General features: G+C 44.8%; 1 protein-coding gene across 1 annotated transcript in view; it reads right to left on the bottom strand.

Moving 5' to 3' along the window:
- Positions 1-21554, bottom strand: part of SEPTIN10 (septin 10) — an 82552-nt gene that overhangs the window by 21179 nt on the left and 39819 nt on the right. Inside the window, exon 8 of the mRNA XM_073664744.1 lies at positions 19490-19658. Within this exon, the coding sequence (XP_073520845.1) occupies positions 19490-19658 (169 nt within the window). The remainder of the gene's footprint in view (positions 1-19489; positions 19659-21554) is intronic.

The following is a 21554-nucleotide window of genomic DNA, read 5'->3' as shown; positions in this document are numbered from 1 at the left end:
TGCAGAGTGAAAATTGCAAACTGCCATTGTAGTGCCCAGTACATTGTAGTGACCAGTACGTTGTAGTGACCAGCCCACACTGGGGGTCAGAATGGAGGGGTCATTTGGATTTGGGAGTGCACAATTTGCTGAACTTCTTTTGGGGGGCGAGGAGCCATAACGCTTTTCTAAATCCATTGTACTATCAGTAAAGAGGAAGCCCCCTATATTTTCATTGACTGATGATGGACATGATGAGGGTATGGGGGGGGGGGGGGTCTTTTTTTGTGGATTTAGTTGAAGCATTTATTGGGAACATTTTACATAACATTTTGGATCACGTTTATCTGGCGCTTGCTTTGGGGTTTCCATCTAAATCTCCCAGTGACGTGACAGATGAACCCCCGACGGATCCATTCACTATAATGAGGCAGCAGAGTTACTCTAGACTCCGTCTGTCCTCTGTTCAGCGTTGTCCTTTTCAGAGGTGCACAAAACTGTGGTCAACCACTGACACTGTGTACGCAAAATCGCCTGAACGTATCCATACGTTCAAGGTCATTAACTACCAGGCGACCCGGACGTATGGTTGGAAAGGGGTTAAAGAGTAACCATTGTTTTAATTTTTATTTCATAAATCAATAGTACATGTGAAAATAAGCAACTTTGAAATATATATTATCAGACAAATCTGCTTCTTTCTCCGCCAGAATTGATCAGTAATTATCAAAAATCTCAATTCTGATGAGATTCCATGTAGATGGGAGGAGGGAGGAGTTAGAGGATGAGGTAGGGACAGGTCCTCCTCCCAGCTACATGGGAGATGAGAGCTGCTACTGAAGAGATCCTATCTCAGTAATGTAAAATTCGGTCTTCAATGAAAACAGATTTTACCTAAGAATTGATATTTTTGATAATGACTGATTCATTTTTTGCTAGAGAAAGAAGCAGATTTGTCTGATAATGTATATTACAAAGATGGTTATTTTCACTTGTACAATTTATTTCTGAAATAGGAATTACAACTATAGTTATGCTTTAAATGATACAAAAAGTGTCTAAAACACCTAAGTCTAATGCAAGGCATGTATGCCATTGTTTTGGCGTACATCAATAGAGATTTCTGGTTCATTTAGCTTAGTAAATCAGCCCTAATGTTATGCAAGTAGCACGAGAGATATTTGGCCAGAACAGATGACAAATCATATCTTCTGGCCTTACCCAATGCAGAGTCATAACGTATGGCACTTGAACATTTTTAAAGGGGTTTTCCCACCAACAAATGTTGATTTTAATCAATAGATCTTGGAATAATAATAAGTTCCACAATTGAATGTATTTAAATAAAATGTTCCTGTGCTGAGATAATCTTATAAATGTGCCCCTGCTGTGTACTGTGTAATGTCTGTGTCTGACCGTACAGGGACTGGTCTGATCATACCACATCTCCTGGGCGGGGGATGGGAAGCAAAATAGAGGATGCAGACAGGACAGCAGGGGATCACAGCTGATTCTATTTGTGAGGTAAAACATTTCCCTGACTGTTTTTCAACAATGTTTTACTTCAAAGAAAGAATCAGCTGTGATCCCCTGCTGTAATGTCTGTATACTCTTTTGTTTCCTCACCTGCCCAGGAGCTGTGGTATGATCAGACCATGTTCCTGTATGGTCAGACACAGACATTACACAGTACACAGCAGGGGAACATTTATAACATTATCTCAGCCCAGGAACATTTTATTTAAACACATCCAATTGTGGAACCTATTATTCCAAGATCTATTGATTCAAATGAAATTTTGTTTGTGGGAAAACCCCTTTAAGACCTGAACAAAGGAGCAAACTATGATCCCAGATACATATTGAGATGGATGTACTAAACATAGGGATTATACTGACATTGGCGATAATAGTGTCAATCATTTTAGTAATACAGAGCAGAGTGTTGTTGGCTGGACAGCTATGCCAGGAATGCTGCCAGAGTCCGGTGGGTGCATAGGTCACAACCATTAATCTCTTTACTCTATGGACTAATGCAGATAGTAAGAATATCAGGGTAGTTTCATCAGATCGACATGAAGTCATATTTTCTAAGTGATTAAATTCATAATGAATAAAATATCAGATAATTTTTTTTGACTTCCAAGCATATAATTACTGTGGTTTTGACAAGCAATTTAAAGCAAAGACAGAAAGGTACATTGTGAATGCTAGATGTGTGCTTTGTGGATATCACAAGGTAGCCCGAGGTCTGGACATTCATGTAGCCATATACAGCTGTTCCCTATCTTGTAATAGGTGTAATGTATGTAGAGGAAACTATCTGAGAGATACACATCAAAGAACAATACATAACCCCAAGCACACAGCTAATAAAGAAGGAAAAAGAACAAGAAAATGGTCTAGCCAGTGCTGACAGCGGGTGCCACAGGACCATGTCCGGCTGGAGCACAAAGCGCTGCACTGTACCAGGCTGCAGTGTTAATTCAGGCTGGCGAGGAGTAAACAGGATACAAGAGCCATAAACTCATCCTGAGAATTTCATTTCACTGCCCTGTGAAAATGCTTGGGAAGCAGATTGCCTGCAAAATATCTAAAAACCTACTTCCTAAAGCAATGATCATTTCCTCTTCTCAATTTACATAAAGTAACACATATTGCAGGAAAAAGATACGATGGTAAGAAATATCCTAAAATATTATTTATTTTTAAAGCACCGTTAATTCCATGATGTTGTACATCTGAAAATATTCACTATAAAATTATGACAAAATATATGTGTTTTTCAAAGTCTAACAACTCCACTTACAACTTTAGGTACAATGCAGTTCGCTCCAGTATCACCTAGCGTCAAACTATGGGCCCTAAACATGAAGACTGGACTTGTTCACACCAGTCTTGATGAGGAGATAGGCTGGAGTCAGACGCTTCTGACTCATGGAGAGATATATACTTCTTCATGAGTCAGGAGCGCCTGACAAACGGCATACACCTCTGTGTGCCTCACCACAAATCCTACTCCAGTCCCTGCAGGAGTAAGATTTGTGGCGTAGCGAATTCTGCCGCTCGTCATCAATTTGGTGAGCATTGGTCGCCCTCATCCCAGCTCCACCCAGTTTGTTGGAGCTTGGCGAAAATGGTGTGAGAATGCCAAAAGTCACATGATTTTAGTGTAGCTGCTAATTGTGCCAAAATTATGCAACTTTTCAAAGCAGAATACTGGTGGAAAAACTTTCATGAATCAGGCCCAATGATTGAGGTTAAAGATAAACTCCCATTTAGTGGGTAAAAGTGTGAATGGGGTAACTTTTAATATAAAACAGTATTCTTTATCTTTTTCTACTTTTTTTTTCTTGTATTGAAAATATACAATAAATTAAATTAATCAAGGCAACAAAAATCCATAGAATGATTTTTAAAGCGAACCTTTATGCATGTTTTTGCTAAGTAAACTACAGGCATTGTCATGTTGGGGCTGCTGCACTGATTAGTATGATACCCGAGGTGAAGAAATCCGTCCTGTGGTTCTTGTGTAATCAGTGTTTGCAGTTTTGAGTTAATGATATGCTCATGATCCGGGGCAGGACTGTAAGCAGGGTCTTTCCTTAGTGCTCTAGGCCAGATCAGAAAGATAAGACCCCACAGGCAGCTGCTGTCTCTGTGTCTCTATGATGAGGAACATACTTGTGCTTCAGGACTGGCCTGTGGGCAGGTCTTTTCTTGCTGATCAAGCCTAGAGCTCCAAGGAAAGACCCTGCCTACAGTCCTGCCCCGGATCATGGGCATATCATTAACTCAAAACTGCAAACACTGATTACACAAGAACCACAAGACTGATTTCTTCACCTCAGGTATCATATTAATCAGTGCAGCAGCCCCAACATGACAATGCCTGCAGTTTACTTAGCAAAACCTGCTGACAGGTTTGCTTTAAAGCCAAATACTGCCTGCTTCATAGAAAATCGGTCTTATCCAAGACAAGATATACTAGAGTATAGAGTTTGTAGAATCTGCAATTTAAATTCTGTGTTCCCTTAGATTCACATTGAATATAGACATCTAAAAAGAGTTAACAGAGTTCTAAGGAAAGCACAATGCTTCTTCCACCTACTCATTAAGCCAGGCATTAACTATACTAGGTCACTGTGTACCTGTCCTTAGCAAAACAATAGCAATAAGGTCCCAATCAAGAGAAACTACTTGCAGACAGCAGAGAGACTCAATTATGAATCTCAGGACTGTACAGAAAACACAAACTGGGCTAGGATCAATAAGAAAGGCAATGCAAAACAGCACAATTACACTCAACACAGCCAAATGATAAAACAGATGATACAGTCTCACCTTTATAAGTTGTGCAAATGTATAGACACACTATGGCATGCAGCATAGAAAAGCTGGCAAGATGACGCTGGTACTTATAGGCCCTCATGGACAATGGCCATCACAAAAAGATAATCAGCTGTTTGAAGTAGTCAAAGTGCATGCTGTGATTCATCCCTTCAGGTGGTTTACAAGGACAACCAAAACCTCTCCAAGCCGATGTACAAACGAGTAGTTTATTTTTTAATGTCTCAAAAACAATGCTTTATGGAGGCAAGAAAGCTGCTTCATCAGGTACATGAGAAACAGACTGTTTTGGCAGCAGCTTATCTCCCAGAACAAGAAAAGATCAGGCATGTTAAAATCCAATATGCCTAATCTTCATGAAGCAGACTGAAGTCCACAAATGGTGTCCATAGGACTTATGTCCACTGAAATCAAGACATTGCAAGGATGCCAAAGAAGCCAAAGCAAGCACAACATAGCCTTGATAGTTACTGAACGAGAAAAGTTCTTTGTGTAGTCTGCTTGTCAGGAGAGCTTTACACTTTATTTATACTAGTCAAAATGAAAGGCAACCTGCAGGGAATGCAAGAGACATAAGATGATAAAGTTAGATTCTACTAATTTACTATGTGAAAAAATGATCGACATGTTTATGGCCTTGATCTGACTGCAACGAGATGTATTCTCCCTCCCAGAACAGAATAGTGAATGGTGTTCTCAAGATATTCTTCGTGATGTGTGTTTCTTAGATGGAGTCCTACTTTCTTAGCATACACCAAAATTTAATTCATCAAACTATTCTACAATAAGCAGCCAGGTTTTGAGAGACACGGTTTATTATGCTGGAAAACATTTTATGAGTCAGAGATGTGATGATTTGTGATGCTTCAGTGCTCTAGTTCAGTGTTAGTGATCATCAGATGAAGAAATGCACAGGGAAAGAGTGATGGAAATGTGGGAGCGATGGAGGATTTCACATACGCCAAATACAGATAGATTGTGAGCAGCTTGTGCAGAAAATGGCATGGAGCTACAAAGCACGTACAGGCAATGTAAGCTTAGCCAATACTGACGGCAATTCTGCTGAAAGCCATGTAGAGAGGGACACACTTGGCCAAAACAAACAAATGAGGCCTTATTCCTCATGCAAACACTTGGGCCCAAATTCATAAAGCAGTTTTTGTCACTTTTCTGCCATAAAAGCAACTCAAAATTGCACAAAAATGATGTAATTTTTCAAATTTTTACTCCAGTTGTGGCTACCTCCACCAAAGTGGGCAGAGATGAGTCAAGACAGGGTATTGGGAAGCCCATCCATCAAATTCATCATAATTTAAGCCATATTGGTGGTGTAAATTACGACAAATGTAAACCAGACCCTGGCTATAGTAACATTTCTGGCAGAGTGCAGAAAATCGTCGCCTCTTAATAAATTTACACGTTTAGAAGAGAAAGAGCATGCTTCATAGGGCAACAACTTATGTGTATAGACAATAAAATACATAGTGTAGTAGGACTCTCACCTCTATCGGTTATGCTAAGAGTACAACACCCATGAGAATATACAATGGGGGAAATAAGTATTTGATCCCTTGCTGTTTTTGTAAGTTTGCCCACTGACAAAGACGTGAACAGTCTATAATTTTAAGAGTAGGTTAATTTTAACATTGAGAGATAGAATATCCCCCCAAAAAAAAGAAAATCACATTGTATAAATTAGATACATTTTTTGCATTTTGCAGTGAGAAATAAGTATTTGATCCCTCTGGCAAACAACACTTAATACTTGGTGGTAAAACCCTTTTTGGCAAGCACAGCAGTCAAACGTTTTTTGTAGTTGATGATGAGGGTTGCAAACATGTCAGGAGGAATTTTGGTCCACTCCTCTTTGCAGATCATCTCTAAATCATTAAGATTTTGAGGCTGTCGCTTGGCAACTCGGAGCTTCAACTTCCTTCATACGTTTTCTATGGGATTAAGGTCTGGAGACTGGCTAGGCCACTCCATGACCTTACTGTGCTTCTTTTTGAGCCACTCCTTTGTTGCCTTGGTTGAATGTTTTGGGTCACTGTCTTGCTGGAAGACCCAGCCACGACCCATCTTCAATGCTCTTACTGAGAGAAGGAGGTTGTTGGACAAAATCTCGCGATACATGACCCCATCCATCATTCATTCAGTACAGTGCAGTCGTCATGTCCCCTTTGCAGAAAAGCACCCCCAAAGTATAATGTTTCCCACACCATGCTTCACGGTTGGGACGATGTTCTTAGGGTTGTACTCATCCTTCTTCCTCCAAACACGCCGAGTTGAGTTAATGCCAAAGAGCTAAATTTTTGACTCATCAGACCACAGCACCTTCTCCCAATAACTCACAGAATCATCCAGGTGTTCATTGGAAAACTTCAGACGGGCCTGCACATGAGCCTTCTTGAGCAGGGGGACCTTGCAGGCACTGCAGGATTTTAAACCTTTAAGGCGTAATGTGTTACCAATAGTTTTCTTGGTGACTGTGGTCCCAGCCGCCTGGAGATCATTAACAAGTTCCCCCCGTGTAGTTTCAGGCTGATCTCTCCCCTTCCTCACGATCAAGGATGCCCCACGAGGTGAGATTTTGCATTGTGCCCCAGATCGATGTCGATTGACAGTCATTTAGTATTTCTTCCATTTTCTTACTATTGCACCAACAGTGGTCTCCTTTTCACCCAGCATCTTACTTATGGTTTTCTAGCCCATTCCAGCTTTGTGCAGGTCTACAATACAGACCGAAAGTTTGGACACGCCTTCTCATTTAAAGATTTTTCTGTATTTTCATGACTATGAAAATTGTACATTCACACTGAAGGCATCAAAACTATGAATTAACACATGTGGAATTATATGCTTAATAAAAAAGTGTGAAACAATTGAAAATATGTCTTATATTCTAGGTTCTTCAAAGTAGCCACCTTTTGCTTTGATGACTGATTTGCACACTCTTGGCATTCTCTTGATGAGCTTCAAGAGGTAGTCACTGGAAATGGTTTTCACTTCACAGGTGTGCCCTGTCAGGTTTAATAAGAGGGATTTCTTGCCTTATAAATGGGGTTGGGACCATCAGTTGTGTTGTGCAGAAGTCTGGTGGATACACAGTGTAACATACCTGGCGGCGTCCTTGCATAGTGGTCCATCTCCCACTGTGCAAGAGCGCGCACTTGATCTCCTGTCCAGAATGTCTCTCTGGCTTCCCTCCATGCTGTCTGTTTGTGTCTGTTTCTGCTGCTTAAGGGCGGCGCCCGATCGCTTGCTGCTTTTTGTACCTGCTGTGGGTCACACCCCTTGTGCGTCCTCAGCCTATTGCTGTCTGTCACCTGGTATATAGCTCAGCTGCTCCTATCATTCCCTGCCTGAGCATAGTGTTTCATTCAGTGTGTGCTTGCACTCTGAAGGTGCCAGGTCCCGTTCTGTGTTCTCTTGTCTGCCTATCCTGGAGGCTGTATTTCCAGGCCTGTCTGAACACGCTCCTAGCCTGTTCCTCCTGCCTTCTAGGGGCCGATTACCTAGACCCGCTCCTGTATCTTGTCTGTCCTGTCTGAACACGCTCCTAGCCTGTTCCTCCCGCCTTCTAGGGGCCGATTACCTAGACCCGCTCCTGTATCTTGTCTGTCCTGTCTGAACACGCTCCTAGCCTGTTCCTCCCGCCTTCTAGGGGCCGATTACCTAGACCCGCTCCTGTATCTTGTCTGTCCTGTCTGAACACGCTCCTTGCCTGTTCGTCCTGCCTCTCTGGGGGCCGTTTTCCCAGACCCGCTCCTGTATTCCGCTGCAGTGTCGGTCTCCTCCGTACACTCAGTTCCAGTCTGAACTCTCTCCTATCCTTTACCTGTTTTGCCTCTATGTCCGTTCCCTTCCTTTTTCTGCAGAGTCTGAACTCGTACCTAACTCCTGCTTGTTGTCTCTGTACTCCCGTTTGTGAGTTTGTGGTCCACTCGCTACTTCACTGCAAGTACCCTGTGGGTATCTGGCTCTGCCTTTCCCTTCCTGTCTGTTCCGTGTGAACAGAGCCCTGTCCCCCCTGCTCAGCCTAGCCTGCTCTGACTCCTTTGCTCACCGCTCCGGCGGTTCTAGCCTGCTCTGACTCCTTTGCTCACCGCTCCGGCGGTTCTAGCCTGCTCTGACTCCTTTGCTCACCGCTCCGGCGGTTCTAGCCTGCTCTGACTCCTTTGCTCACTGCTCCGGCGGTTCTAGCCTGCTCTGACTCCTTTGCTCACCGCTCCGGCGGTTCTAGCCTGCTCTGACTCCTCTGCTCACCGCTCCGGCGGTTCTAGCCTGCTCTGACTCCTTTGCTCACCGCTCCGGCGGTTCTAGCCTGCTCTGACTCCTTTGCTCGCTGCTCCGGCAGCCTTGCTCCGCTCTGACCCTTTTGCTCACTGCTCCGGCAGTCTCGCTCCGCTCTTATCCTTTTGCTCACTGCTCCGGCAGTCTTGCTCCTCTCTTGCTCACCGCTCCAGGCGGTCTCGTCCAGCTTTACTCTTGCTCACTGCTCCGGCAGTCTCGCTCAGCTCTGACCCTTTGCTCACCGCTGCTGGCGGCCTTGTCCTGCTCTACTCTTGCTCACCGCTCCAGGCGGCCTTGTCCTGCCCTGTTCTCGCTCACCTCTCTGGGCGGCCTCACTCTGCTGTGTTTGTCCGCCACATCTGTGGTTCTGTTCCTGAGTCCCAGTGTGTACTGGGTCCTATCCCGCCTGTGTTCCTACCTGCTAGTGCCTCCCTGTCTGCACTCTAGCTGTGCTTGCCTGTACCCCCCGGCCTGCAGACCCGCCTGCCTGCATACCAGTCGTGCCTGCCTATACCCACCAGTCTGTGCGCCAGCCTAACCAGCCTGTTCCTGTATTCCCCTGTGTGGGTCAACAGCCATGTCCGGGGTCTGTCCTGGAGTAGCACCTGGTCCCTCTGCTCGGTTCCTCCTTGGTGCACTGGCGTCGTATGCCGTCGTGCGACCCTGGTCGGATCGGGTGAATACCTAGTTACGCCCCTCCAGGCATTCACTCTCCGGCACGGTCCAGTGGAATCACACGCACACGCCGCTCAGCCCGGGCGTGTGCATAACACACAGCTGATAGTCCTACTGAATAGACTGTTAGAATTTGTATTATGGCAAGAAAAAAGCAGCTAAGTAAAGAAAAACGAGTGGCCGTCATTACTTTAAGAAATGAAGGTCAGTCAGTCCGAAAAATTGGGAAAACTTTGAAAGTGTCCCCAAGTGCAGTTGCAAAAACCATCAAGCGCTACAAAGAAATTGGCTCACATGAGGACCGCCCCAGGAAAGGAAGACCAAGAGTCACTTCCGTTTCTGAGGATAAGTATATCCGAGTCACCAGCCTCAGAAATCGCAGGTTAACAGCAGCTCAGATTAGAGACCAGGTCAATGCCACACAGAGTTCTAGCAGCAGACACATCTCTTCAACAACTGTTAAGAGGAGACTTTGTGCAGCAGGTCTTCATGTTAAAATAGCTGCTAGGAAACCACTGCTAAGGAAAGGCAACAAGCAGAAGAGACTTGTTTGGGTTAAAGAACACAAGGAATGGACATTAGACCAGTGGAAATCTGTGCTTTGGTCTGATGAGTCCAAATTTGAGATCTTTGGTTCCAACCACCATGTCTTTGTGCGACGCAGAAAAGGTGAACGGATGGACTCTATATGCCTGCTTCCCACCGTGAAGCATGGAGGAGGAGGTGTGATGGTGTGGGGGTGCTTTGCTGGTGACACTATTGGGGATTTATTCAAAATTGAAGGCATACTGAACCAGCATGGCTACGACAGAATCTTGCAGCGGCATGCTATTCCATCCGGTTTGCGTTTAGTTGGACCATCATTTATTTTTCAACAGGACAATGACCCCAAACACACCTCCAGGCTGTGTAAGGGCTATTTGACCAAGTAGGAGAGTGATGGGGTGCTACGCCAGATGACCTGGCCTCCACAGTCACCAGACCTGAACCCAATCGAGATGGTTTGGGGTGAACTGGACCGCAGAGTGAAGGCAAAAGGGCCAACATGTGCTAAGCATCTCCGGGAACTCCTTCAAGATTGTTGGAAGACCATTTCCGATGACTACCTCTTGAAGCTCATCAAGAGGATGCCAAGAGTGTGCAAAGCAGTCATCAAAACAAAAAGGTGGCTACTTTGAAGAACCTAGAATATAAGACATATTTTCAGTTATTTCACACTCTTTTTGTTAAGTATATAATGCCACATGTGTTAATTCATAGTCTTGATGCCTTCAGTGTGAATGTACAATTTTCATAGTCATGAAAATACAGGGTGGTCCAAAAGTAGGTGGACAGAAAGTGTAATAAGGTTATGAAGTGGGAAATTTATCAAACATGGTGTAAAGTGAAACTGACTCAGTTGTCCTTAGCAACCAATCAGATTCCACTTTTCATTCCTCACAGACTCTTTGGAAAATGAAAGGTAGAATCTGATAGGTTGCTAAGGGCAACTGAGCCAGTTTCACAGATCTAGTTTTCACAGATAGAGCTCCCCCAAATCGGTTTTCTTTTCAGATAATTCAGATAACACATAATGGCAAATAATTTAAATACAGATCAAAGAAAATGGAGTATTGGAAATCTCAAAATGCTTAAACCGTTAGAGCAAATTGGGTTGAAACATTTGGTACTAAAGCCCCAAAGAGACAAACCATTTACCGCATTCGTGACAAATTCAATGCCACTGGCTCAATCCTTAATGCTCCAAAAACTGGTCGAACCAAAACAGTCTGAACAGAAGATAATAAACAACTTGTTGCTGAAACATTTGTTCAAAGTCCAAAAAATTCCACCAGAATTGGAATTGGGAATTTCACGAGCTTCTATCATGCGAATCCTGAAATCTATTGGGTGGAAATCTTATAGTCCACGTCTAATTCATGGTTTATTGGAGGATGATCCAGACAGGCGGCTGCAATTTAGTGTTTGATAAATCTCCCTCTTCATAACCTTATTACACTTTCTGTCCACCTACTTTTGGACCACCCTGTACAGAAAAATCTTTAAATGAGAAGGTGTGTCCAAACTTTTGGTCTGTACTGTATGATCTTGTCCCTGACATCCTTAGAAAGCTCTTTGGTCTTGCCCATGTTGTAGAGGTTAGAGTCTGACTGATTAATTGAGTCTGTGGACAGGAGTCTTTTATACAGGTGACTATGTAAGACAGCTGTCTTTAATGCAGGCAACGAGTTGATTAGTAGCGTCTAACTGGTCTGTAAGAGCCAGAACTCATAATGGTTTGTAGGGGGATCAAATACTTATTTCTCACTGCAAAATGCAAAAAAAACTTTCTAATTTATACAATGTGATTTTCTTGATTTTTTTTGGATATGCTATCTCTCAATGTTAAAATTAACCTACCCTTACAATTATAGACTGTTCATGTCTTTGTCAGTGGGCAAACTTACAAAAACAGCAAGGGATCAAATACTTATTTCCCCCACTGTATGTAGTGGCTGTTAGCCTGGCCTCCCTTATCCAAACCTTTGCTTAGAGTAGAACAGTCTGACACACATACTCAATGTTTTCCTATGGGTAATGCTCCCCCTAAGCCTCGACAGGTGCTGAGCGGAGCCAGCTAGGGTGCTGAGTAACATTTCATCAAAGGTGGGTGATCGGTAAAAGTCTGTAACTTTCTCATGCCCTGCAAGTACCGTGCACTTGTCCTATCCTAATTAATAGACCATATACCCAATACTTGCCTGGTGATATACGCTTTGCTATTTTGTCCAGTAATTTCTGGTGAGTGTGCAGCGGGGGCCTCAACGCAGATGTGAACATAGCTTCAAACGGCGATGGGGTTGTGTCTCTACACATACTGACCATACTGACAATGTCACAACTGAGTGGACGGGGTCAGGAGAGCTGACAGGTCCTCCTTCTGACTGGTTATATCTAATAAAGCAAAATACTGGTACCTTTGTAACATTATAATGACCAAGAAAGAGAATTTTTTCAGTTTTTTTTTATTCTTATTTCTTCATACTTGTCTCGTTTTTTCTATATTTTTTCATACAAGCTGAGCACATGCTAGTAAATTTGTCTACAATAGTCAGATCCTAGCAGTTTGCCTTAAGTTTCACACCAGCATTCCTGCTGGGCTGATATTACTCTCTACCATAACAAGCAGCTGTGCAAGCAACAGGTGCAGGGCGAGGGCTCGAAATATTGCTACAATAGGAAACCCCAGAGCATTTCATAGACTGGATGTGGGCTCAAGACTGGCTAATCTTCATATTTTCCATTACATTTTCCATTCCATGAATAGATTCATCTACAAATTATAACACAAAAGGTGTGACCATTGTAGTCATGTAAAGGACTCTTTGATTCAAGGGTATCCTTGGTCTGGAGGTGATTTCCTGCCAGGAGAACTAATACTATTCCATCAAGGTTTGATCAGTGGGGTCTAATCACTGGCATCCTTACATTTGCGTCTTTTGGCTTTCTTTAACTGACTGCACTCCAGTGCCACTGCTGTATCAAATACAACACCGTTATTAAAAGGGATCAGTCACCAGGTTTTTGAAACCTAATCTGAGAGCGCATGATGTAGAGACACCCTGATTCCAGTGATGTGTCACTTACTGGGCTGCTTGCTTTAGTAAAAAAAGATCCTAGTTACTTACCGGTAACGGGATTTTACAGAGCCCATGACAGCACCACCTCAGAGAGGGTACCTGCCCACCAAGGACAGGAACCTACTTCCGCATCAGTTTTTGTTTCAGAGCATGAGAGGGCCTCCGAAAACAGGTTAATACATAACCGCCACCTCAACATTTGTAATAAACACCTTAAAAAGTGCACACCATAGTGATAAAGGGGAGGGAATTAATAGGGTGCTGTCATGGGCTCTGTAAAATCCAGTTACCGGTAAGTAACTAGGATCTTTTCCCCTTCTCTATAAATCTCTCAGGTGGTGCTGTCATGGGAGATCAGACACCAGAGGGAGGGATTACCGCTTGCAACACCTTTCTACCAAAGGACAGATCAGTAGAAGAGGAAAGGTCAAGACGGTAATGTTTGTAAAATGTAGCGGGGGATGACCAAGTTGCCGCCTTACATATGATGTTGATGGGAACATCCGCCTTCTCAGCCCAGGAAGCAGCTACCGCTCTGGTGGAGTGGGCATTCAGGTTCTCTGGAACCGGCAGATTGCTAGAAGAGTAGGCTAAGGTAATAGTATCCCTGACCCATCTAGCTATGGTCCCTCTTGTAACCTTAAGTCCTTTCCTAGTCCCCTGAAAGGATATAAATAAGGTGTCACTCTTCCTCCAGGCTTTTGTCACCTCCAAATACTGGACTAACACCCTCCTAACATCTAAGGTGTGAAGCTTATGTTTCCCAGAATCCCTAGGATTAGGATAGAAGGAAGGGAGAGTGATTACTTGCATCCTATGGAATTTGGAGGCTACCTTCGGAAGATAGGCTGGGTCTGGTCTTAAGATTACTCTATCCGTACATACTTGAGTGAATGGATGGTTAACAGATAGTGCGCGTAAGTCACTGACTCTACGAGCTGATGTCAGGGCTATCAGTAGGCAGTCTTTAAAGTTAGGATTTTTTCTGAAACTTCCTCTAAGGGCTCGAAGGGAGGTTTGGTTAGTGCCTCCAGAACCAAATTAAGGTCCCAAGGAGGCATCCATGGAGTAGGAATAGGCCTGGACCTATCACAAGCTTTAATAAATCTAATGATCCACCTATTCGCCGCCAAGTCATAATTATATAATGCCCCCAGAGCTGATACTTGTACCTTAAGTGTACTCGTGGCTAGTCCCATGCTTAAACCCTTCTGGAGGAATTCTAGTATGGCCCCAATAGGAACTCTCCCTTTGGCGGACTGACCCGAGGTAGACAGGAACTTAGCCCAGGTTCTACCATAGATCATAGTTGTTACCGGCTTTCTACTTGTCAGTAGGGTAGTAACCAGATCCGGAGAAAACCCCCTTTGTGTCAATAGCGACCTTTCAAAATCCAGGCCGTCAAATGCAGGCCCGATCTTTGGGGATGACAGACTGGGCCCTGCCTGAGGAGATCTGGGATGTCCGGAAGAACACATGGATCTGCTTGGGACATTCTCTTCATCCAAGTGAACCATGGTCTCTTGGGCCAGAACGGGGCGATCAATATAACCCTCGTCCTTTCCTCTCGGATCTTCCTCAGGATAGTAGGGATCAGTATTAAAGGGGGACAGGCATAGGCTAGAGTAAAATTCCAAGGAATCTGCAGCGCATCCACTGCAAATGCCCCCTCTTTTGGATTCAGGGAGCAAAAGATTTCGGTCTTTCAATTGTGTCTGTTTGCAAACAGATCTATTTGGGGCTGTCCCCATCTGCCCACAATCTGCTGAAATACGGCTGGATTCAATTCCCACTTTCCTTGTTTTAAGATGTGACGACTCAGGAAATCGGCCTTTACGTTCTCTTCCCCTTTTATATGAAGCACCGAGAGCGTGAGCAGCTGACTCTCGGCAAACCTGAAGATCTGATCCGCTACTAACATCAGAGGGAGAGACCTGGTACCCCCCTGATGATTGATGTAGGCGACTGTCGATCTGTTGTCTGACGACTGTCGATCTGTTGTCTGACATTATCCGGATGTGATGACCCCGAAGAACAGGACTGAACTTTATTAGAGCATTTTTGGCTGCCAACAGCTCCCTCATGTTGGAAGAGAGACTTGAGTCGCTGTCCGACCAGAGGCCTTGTACAGAATGATCTCTTAGGTGAGCTCCCCAGCCTTCTGCACTTGCGTCCGTTGTAATTGTATCCGACACCTGGAAGGTCCAAGGAACCCCCAAAGATAGATTGACTGGAGATCTCCACCAGTCCAGGAAGTTGATTACAACTTCTGGAAGAGATATTTTCCAATTCAGGCGACCTTTGAGCCGCCTGTCCGCTGCCAGGATCTCCTGCTGAAGACATCTGGAATGGTACTGGGCCCACTGAACCGACGGGATGCAAGATGTATTTGTACTCAACAGAGACATTGCCTTCCTCACGGTCATGGTCGGATTGCTGATAACCCGAGATATTAGGGATCCGATCTTCAGCTTCTTTTCCTCTGGTAGAAGACAGGTTTGGTTTTCTGAGTTCAGAATGAGACCCAGGAAAGACTGGACCCGCTTTGGTTCCAGCCTTGACTTCTCTAAATTTAACAGCCAACCCAGGCGTTTTAGACTGGCCATGACGTCCGCCAGGGCTAGAGCACAGAGTTGTCTTGATCTGCCCACTACTAGGAAGTCGTCCAGATAAGGGATGACCAGAATATCTCTTTCCCTCAAATGTGCTGTGACCTCCAGGATAATTTTTGTGAAGACTCTCGGCGCCATGGAAATGCCAAAGGGAAGAGCTGCGAACTGAAAATGCCTTACGTGCTTGCCGAACTGTAAAGCCACCCTCAGAAACTGTTGATGATCTGCCAAGATCGGGATGTGGTAGTAGGCGTCCTTCAGATCGAGTACGCACATATAACAGTCCGGAAATAGCATCCTTATGGCCGACTTTATTGTTTCCATTTTGAACGGCCTGTAGATTAAATGGTTGTTCAGCTTCTTCAAGTTGGCAATGGTCCTGAAGGAGCCGTCCGGCTTCTTTATTAGGAAGAGAGTTGAATAGAATCCCCTTCCTTGCTCGGGTGCAGGCGTTTCCACCAGAACCCCCTTCACAAGCAGAGAGAGAACTTCCTGCTGTAAGGCTATCTGCCCCGCTAGACCCCTGGGGGCTGAAATTTTGCCGGTGTTCCTGGGCCTGCTCTTGAACTCCAATGTGAGCCCCCTCCTGATTATCCCTAAAATCCAAGAATTGGATGAAATTTTCTCCCAGGCGAGCAGGAAGTGGGACAACCTTCCTCCCACTTGGGGGGGACTGTCACTTACGGGCCTTCTTATTCTCGGAGGAGGGACCCCCGAACATGAAGCCTCTGTTATACGGCTTCCTGTCCTTCCAGGTACCTTGGTCTCTAGGAGCTTTACTGCGACTGTACTTCCTCTTCCGAAAGGAGCTTTTAAACTGGGAACCAGACACAGTGGGAAACCCATGTTTTTTGTCTGCAGCCTTATCCAGGATGTCATCTAGACCTTTGCCGAACAGAAAGTCCCCCTCACAAGGGATTGAGCATAGCTTAGTCTTTGATTGCACATCCCCTGGCCAGCTCTTGAGCCATAATGCCCTACGAGCTGCATTAGAGAGATTTGCAGACCGGGCAGCCAGCCTCACTGAATCTGCCGATGCGTCTGCCAGGAATGCAGCCGCCCCCTGCACAAGAGGAAGGTCCGACACAATCTTCTCCCTCGAGACATTCCCCCTAATCTGGTCTTCCAATTGTTGAAGCCAGATCATCATAGCTCTAGCGGTGCAGGTGGCTGCCACTGCCGGTTTAAGGGCCCCTGCTGACGACTCCCAGGCTTGTTTAAGGAAAGACTCCGCTTTTTTATCAAGCGGGTCTTTCAAGTCCCCTAAATCCTCAAAGGGCAGAGTGGATCTTTTTGAGGACTTTGCAATGGCCACATCAATCTTAGGGGTTTTGTCCCATTTAGCCGCATCCTCTTCCTCAAAGGGGTATCTCCGCTTAGAGGAGGAAGGCAGCTGACCCTTCTTCTCCATTTTTTTCCATTCCCTTTCTATCTATAAGCGATTTGATCCTCTCATTAACCGGGAATGTGCCTCTCTTCCTCTGGTCCAAGCCCCCGAACATAACATACTGGACTGTTCTGGGAACTTTGGTATCAGTAATACCCATAGTCACTCTGACTAGTCTCTCAGTATTATCTACCGAAAAACAAGGCCTACCCCCCCCATCATCATCCGAAGATTCCGATGATGTTGAGAAGGGATTAGAGGAGGAAGGCAGTTCTCTTGTAAACCGGGACTCTACAGATTCCTCTGATTCTGAGGAAACTAGCTTCTGCTTCTTCTTCATGCGTGAGGTTAAGCTTTTTAAAGAATCCCTGACTTCTGTCTGGATCAGATTCTTTAATTCCATAGAAAACCTGGGGGACTCTTCCGCTATGGTTTTCTGAATACAGTCTGCACACAGGTTTTTGACGTAGGAGGTGGGAAGACTGATTTTACATAAAGCACACTCCTTGTTTTTACTCTTAGAGCTACACTTCTTTGGCTCCTAACACCCCAAGAATTAAAAAGAGAGGAAAACAGAGAAGAGCACATTACTCAAGGTGAGACTTTCACGAAGATCACTCACCACACTGCCGTTCAGACTAGGGTACCGGAGGCGGTGGTTGCCGTTCACATGAGGGCTCCCATCTGGCGGAGGTGGACTGACGAGGTCTTTTCTGACCGGTTCTGCCGGAACTCGTACGCCCTCCACTGCTGTGGCTTTGGTGATGGGAAGATTCTTGAACCAGTTTCTTAAGCTGCTTGCGCTGCTTTGGCGGCTGTGGCTGCTGTTGTACCTCCTGCGGTGGTGACAGCTGCTGCCCAGGTGACTGCGGCTCCTCACTCATTATGTCGGGGATGCAGACACCGCCATCTTGATTCCTCCCCATCCTTTAAAAAGCAGTAGGGCTCCACCTCCTTTAGGCTCCTCCCCTTCCGCAGCGTGCTCATTCTCTTTCCTTTTTTTTTCAAATTTGGCCAGCTGGCGCGCTACACCGCAGATCCTCCTCCTTCTGCGCGTGCGCAGCCCAGCGGCACCCGGCGCGCTTGCAGCAGGATGTCAGCCTCCCACCCGCGCATGCGCAGACCAGGCTTCCGGCGCACTCCGTGATAGGGCGCATCACCACCTCGCGCGTGCGCAGACCGGACTTCCGGCGCGTTCCGTCACAGGGTGCGACGCGACCCCCATGTGCGCAGACCCGGAAGTCCTGCCGGCCGGTGCGCGCTCAGTTTAGTCCATTGTGAGGCGCAGACCCGGCCACAGGACCCGGCGCACGCGGGGAGGACTCCGGAAGGCAGCCCCCCCACACGCAGACCCGCGCAGCAGCCAGATGGGCTGAGAACAGGGGCCATCTGCTGCTTCCACGGCCTCCAGGCCGCACCGACCCCGGAATCCACGGTCCAGGTACGTGAGGTACCACCTGGCGAGGCTCCCATCAAGAACAGGAACCAAAACTGATGCGGAAGAGAGGTACCGCCTTTTATTCAGTAGGTTCCGGTCCTTGGTGGGCGGATACCCTCTCTCAGGTGGTGCTGTCATGGCAGAAGGGGAAAAATCCCTGTTTTAACAGCTGGAGTTTGTAACTAGAGGACTAGTAACCCTGCTGCCATGTAGTCTTCTAAATTCAAGAGCTCTGTATAGCGCCACCCCCACCACTGGTTGGCAACTTTCTGCTTACGTACAGTGTATACAGAAAGCTGCCAATCAGTGCTGTGGGCAGGGTTATACAGAGCTCAGCATTGAGAGAACTTGTCGATCTGCAACAAATAAAACAGTGATTTTATTAAAATTGAAGCAAGCAGCCCAGTAAGTGATACATCACTGGAATCAGGATATCTGCCCCTACATAATCCTGCTCTCATATGTGGTAGGAAAAACCTGGTGACAGGATTCCCTTTAAAGTGAATTCTGCAGTTTTGCAAGTCTGACACAGCATTGGGTAACAAATGACTGTCTGACACGATCTGGCATATCTGCATCCCATAGACTGCTGTATACCTCATTATTCAGCTTGTGCCTACGGTCAATTCCTCCCAATGAAATTTCCTAATATTTTATGTACTGCAAACGCAAACCAGAGGAAAGTTTAGCAATGCCGCTCAGTTAATAAAACAGTAGGGGTGTATGAAACCAACCACGGGCACGTCAGTATGTCTGCTCAATAAGGAATCAGTCTCTGCTCACAACTGCATGTTAACAGGCTGCTCGTTCCCTCAGGCTACACATAACCAGTCAAAAGAACATTAATGATAACTGCACAGATAAGTAAAGAGATTGCCATCAGTCATATAGTTAATTTATTTCCGACATGCTCAATCATGACTGTAAGGAAAGTGTTACTAGGCATGGAAGTAGTCTGGCAGCGTACAGCTGAATCACTGCAATTATTGTGAGTGATGTGGAATGTATTACAAATAAGCACAGAAATAAAAAAAGAAAAAATAGATCCCTCATTCCACAGTATGTTGCCTACTTTGGATGACTTATTAGATTCAGAGAAAAATCAGCTTGGCCACATATGAAATAAAATGCCTACCTTACTGGCTTATCTCCAGGACCCATATCTTGAAATCCCATTTCCTCTAACTTGCAGCGGCGATATAATTCATAATGCTTGCTGTGGGTCTGTTCCCTTAAGTCTTCCATATTAGTGCAAATCAACATCTCACGCAACTTTACAAAATCACAGTGATTTTCGTTTTCCACTAGTAAGAAAATGGCAGACAACATAATGAGCAACATAAATTCATAACACACATTCACAGCTTGCCTAAGTGTTCCCAAAAATTAAAGGGGTAGGTCCAAAACATGGAAGATTTACAAATCTTTCTATTAGGTCACGTTCACACATTCAGTATTTGGTCAGTATTTTACATCAGTGTTTGTAAGGCAAAACCAGGAGAGGAACAATCAGAGGAAAAGTATAATAGAAACACGTCACCACTTCTGTATTTATCACCCTCTCCTGGTTTTGGCTTACAAATACTGAGGTAAAATACTGACCGAATACTGAACGTGGCCTTAGGCTGAATTCACACACTGTGCGTGTACTGCAATGTGCGGACTGACCCTTGGTCTCCTAACCCAAATTTACACCCTAATAGGCATATATAAGGCTGTTCATTCAGGTGAAGAGACCCTCGGTGGGTCTGGGCATTACAATCTGTGCATGAACCGTAAAACATGCACATGTGAAGTCATTCTTAGGCTACATTTCCACGATGAGTTTTTGGTGAGTTTTTTACGCTGCGTATTTTTTAAAAAAATGCAAGTAAGCTATTTTACTTAATGGGGGCAGAAATGGTGCAGAAAATCTGCAACATCAAAAACTCACTAAAAGCTCATTGTGGGTATGTAGCCTTATAGTGTTTCTCTATTTATTTTCCCTTTGATTTAGGGCTCATTCAGAGGAGTGGATTTACAGTCTGACTCCTGATCATGTGGAAAACGGATAGCCCACACCACATGTACCAATGTAATTGGATGGGCTAGTTCAGATGACAGCTTTCAACACAGGCCAGATGACCATGTGAAAGAAAAGAAAACACAACATAATCGATGCGTAAAAAACTGATCCCATAACGGCACATTATATAGGTGGATCCATTGCAAAGATTACATACAAGACTGTATTAGGCCTTTTATTATTTTTTTTAACTCTGCATGTAAAAAATAAACATACAGATCATACGCATATAGGCTGTGTGCCCACGTAGCATTTTTCAATCGTATATGCTGCGGAATTTCCGCAGCGTAAACGCTTGAAAAACGCATGTATATCCACACCCCATGGTCCCCAATGGGATTCCGCAAGTTCTATGCACATGCTGCGGATTTTTCCGCAGCGTTTATGCCGCGTTCAAAAATCCGCAGCATGTCATTTAATTTTGCGTTTCCGCAAGCGGAATTGCCTTTGTCCAGTGCATAAAAAACGCAAGGCAATTCCGCATGTGGAAAACGCGTGATAAACGCACGAAAAATGCGCGATAAACGCGTGCGGAATTCCGCATGCGTTTTTCCGGGAGAGGGCTTTCATTTATGCAGCAGAAATTTTCTGCTTCATAAATGCAACGCGGGCACATAGCCTAAGAATCGTCCATTTTTCCTGGAAGAACAAATAACAGCTTAACAAATACTGATATAAATACTGACCAAAATACGCTCATGTGTAAGATCTAATATTTTGCATTCATTCATCTGCAGGTGGTGGACACATTAGTTTTCACAAAATTTTAACAGTAGAAAGCATCAGTCAAAAAAAAGTCTAAAAGCCTTTACAAGAAGGTACAACTCACTAGACTTAATGACAATGGTGAGTATCCCACCAGTCTGTTCACCTTACATAACCCTAGAAAGTGTAACGTATTTACTGCTCACAAGATAATTAATGGGATTTACTTTCTAAACCAAAACCAGTTATACAGCTGGGTCTATTCTAAGGAACACACTAGTTCAATGCTCATTCATTATGATGGCAGTCTGAGATGTTAATGCAATATATAAACTTTAGCCATTTAGGGGATCAGCCAGTCTTAATAAACGCTGATTTCTGTGGTCAACTGTACATTCAGTTCAACTGCATTTTCTACAATGGATACTGA

The sequence above is a fragment of the Phyllobates terribilis genome, unplaced genomic scaffold (genome assembly GCF_046119375.1).
Source record: "Phyllobates terribilis strain yellow unplaced genomic scaffold, ASM4611937v1 Scaffold_2__4_contigs__length_985480577, whole genome shotgun sequence".
In the NCBI taxonomy this organism is placed as follows: domain Eukaryota; kingdom Metazoa; phylum Chordata; class Amphibia; order Anura; family Dendrobatidae; genus Phyllobates; species Phyllobates terribilis.
Note: the sequence above shows the minus strand (reverse complement) of the source record. Positions and strands in the feature narration are given on the sequence as shown.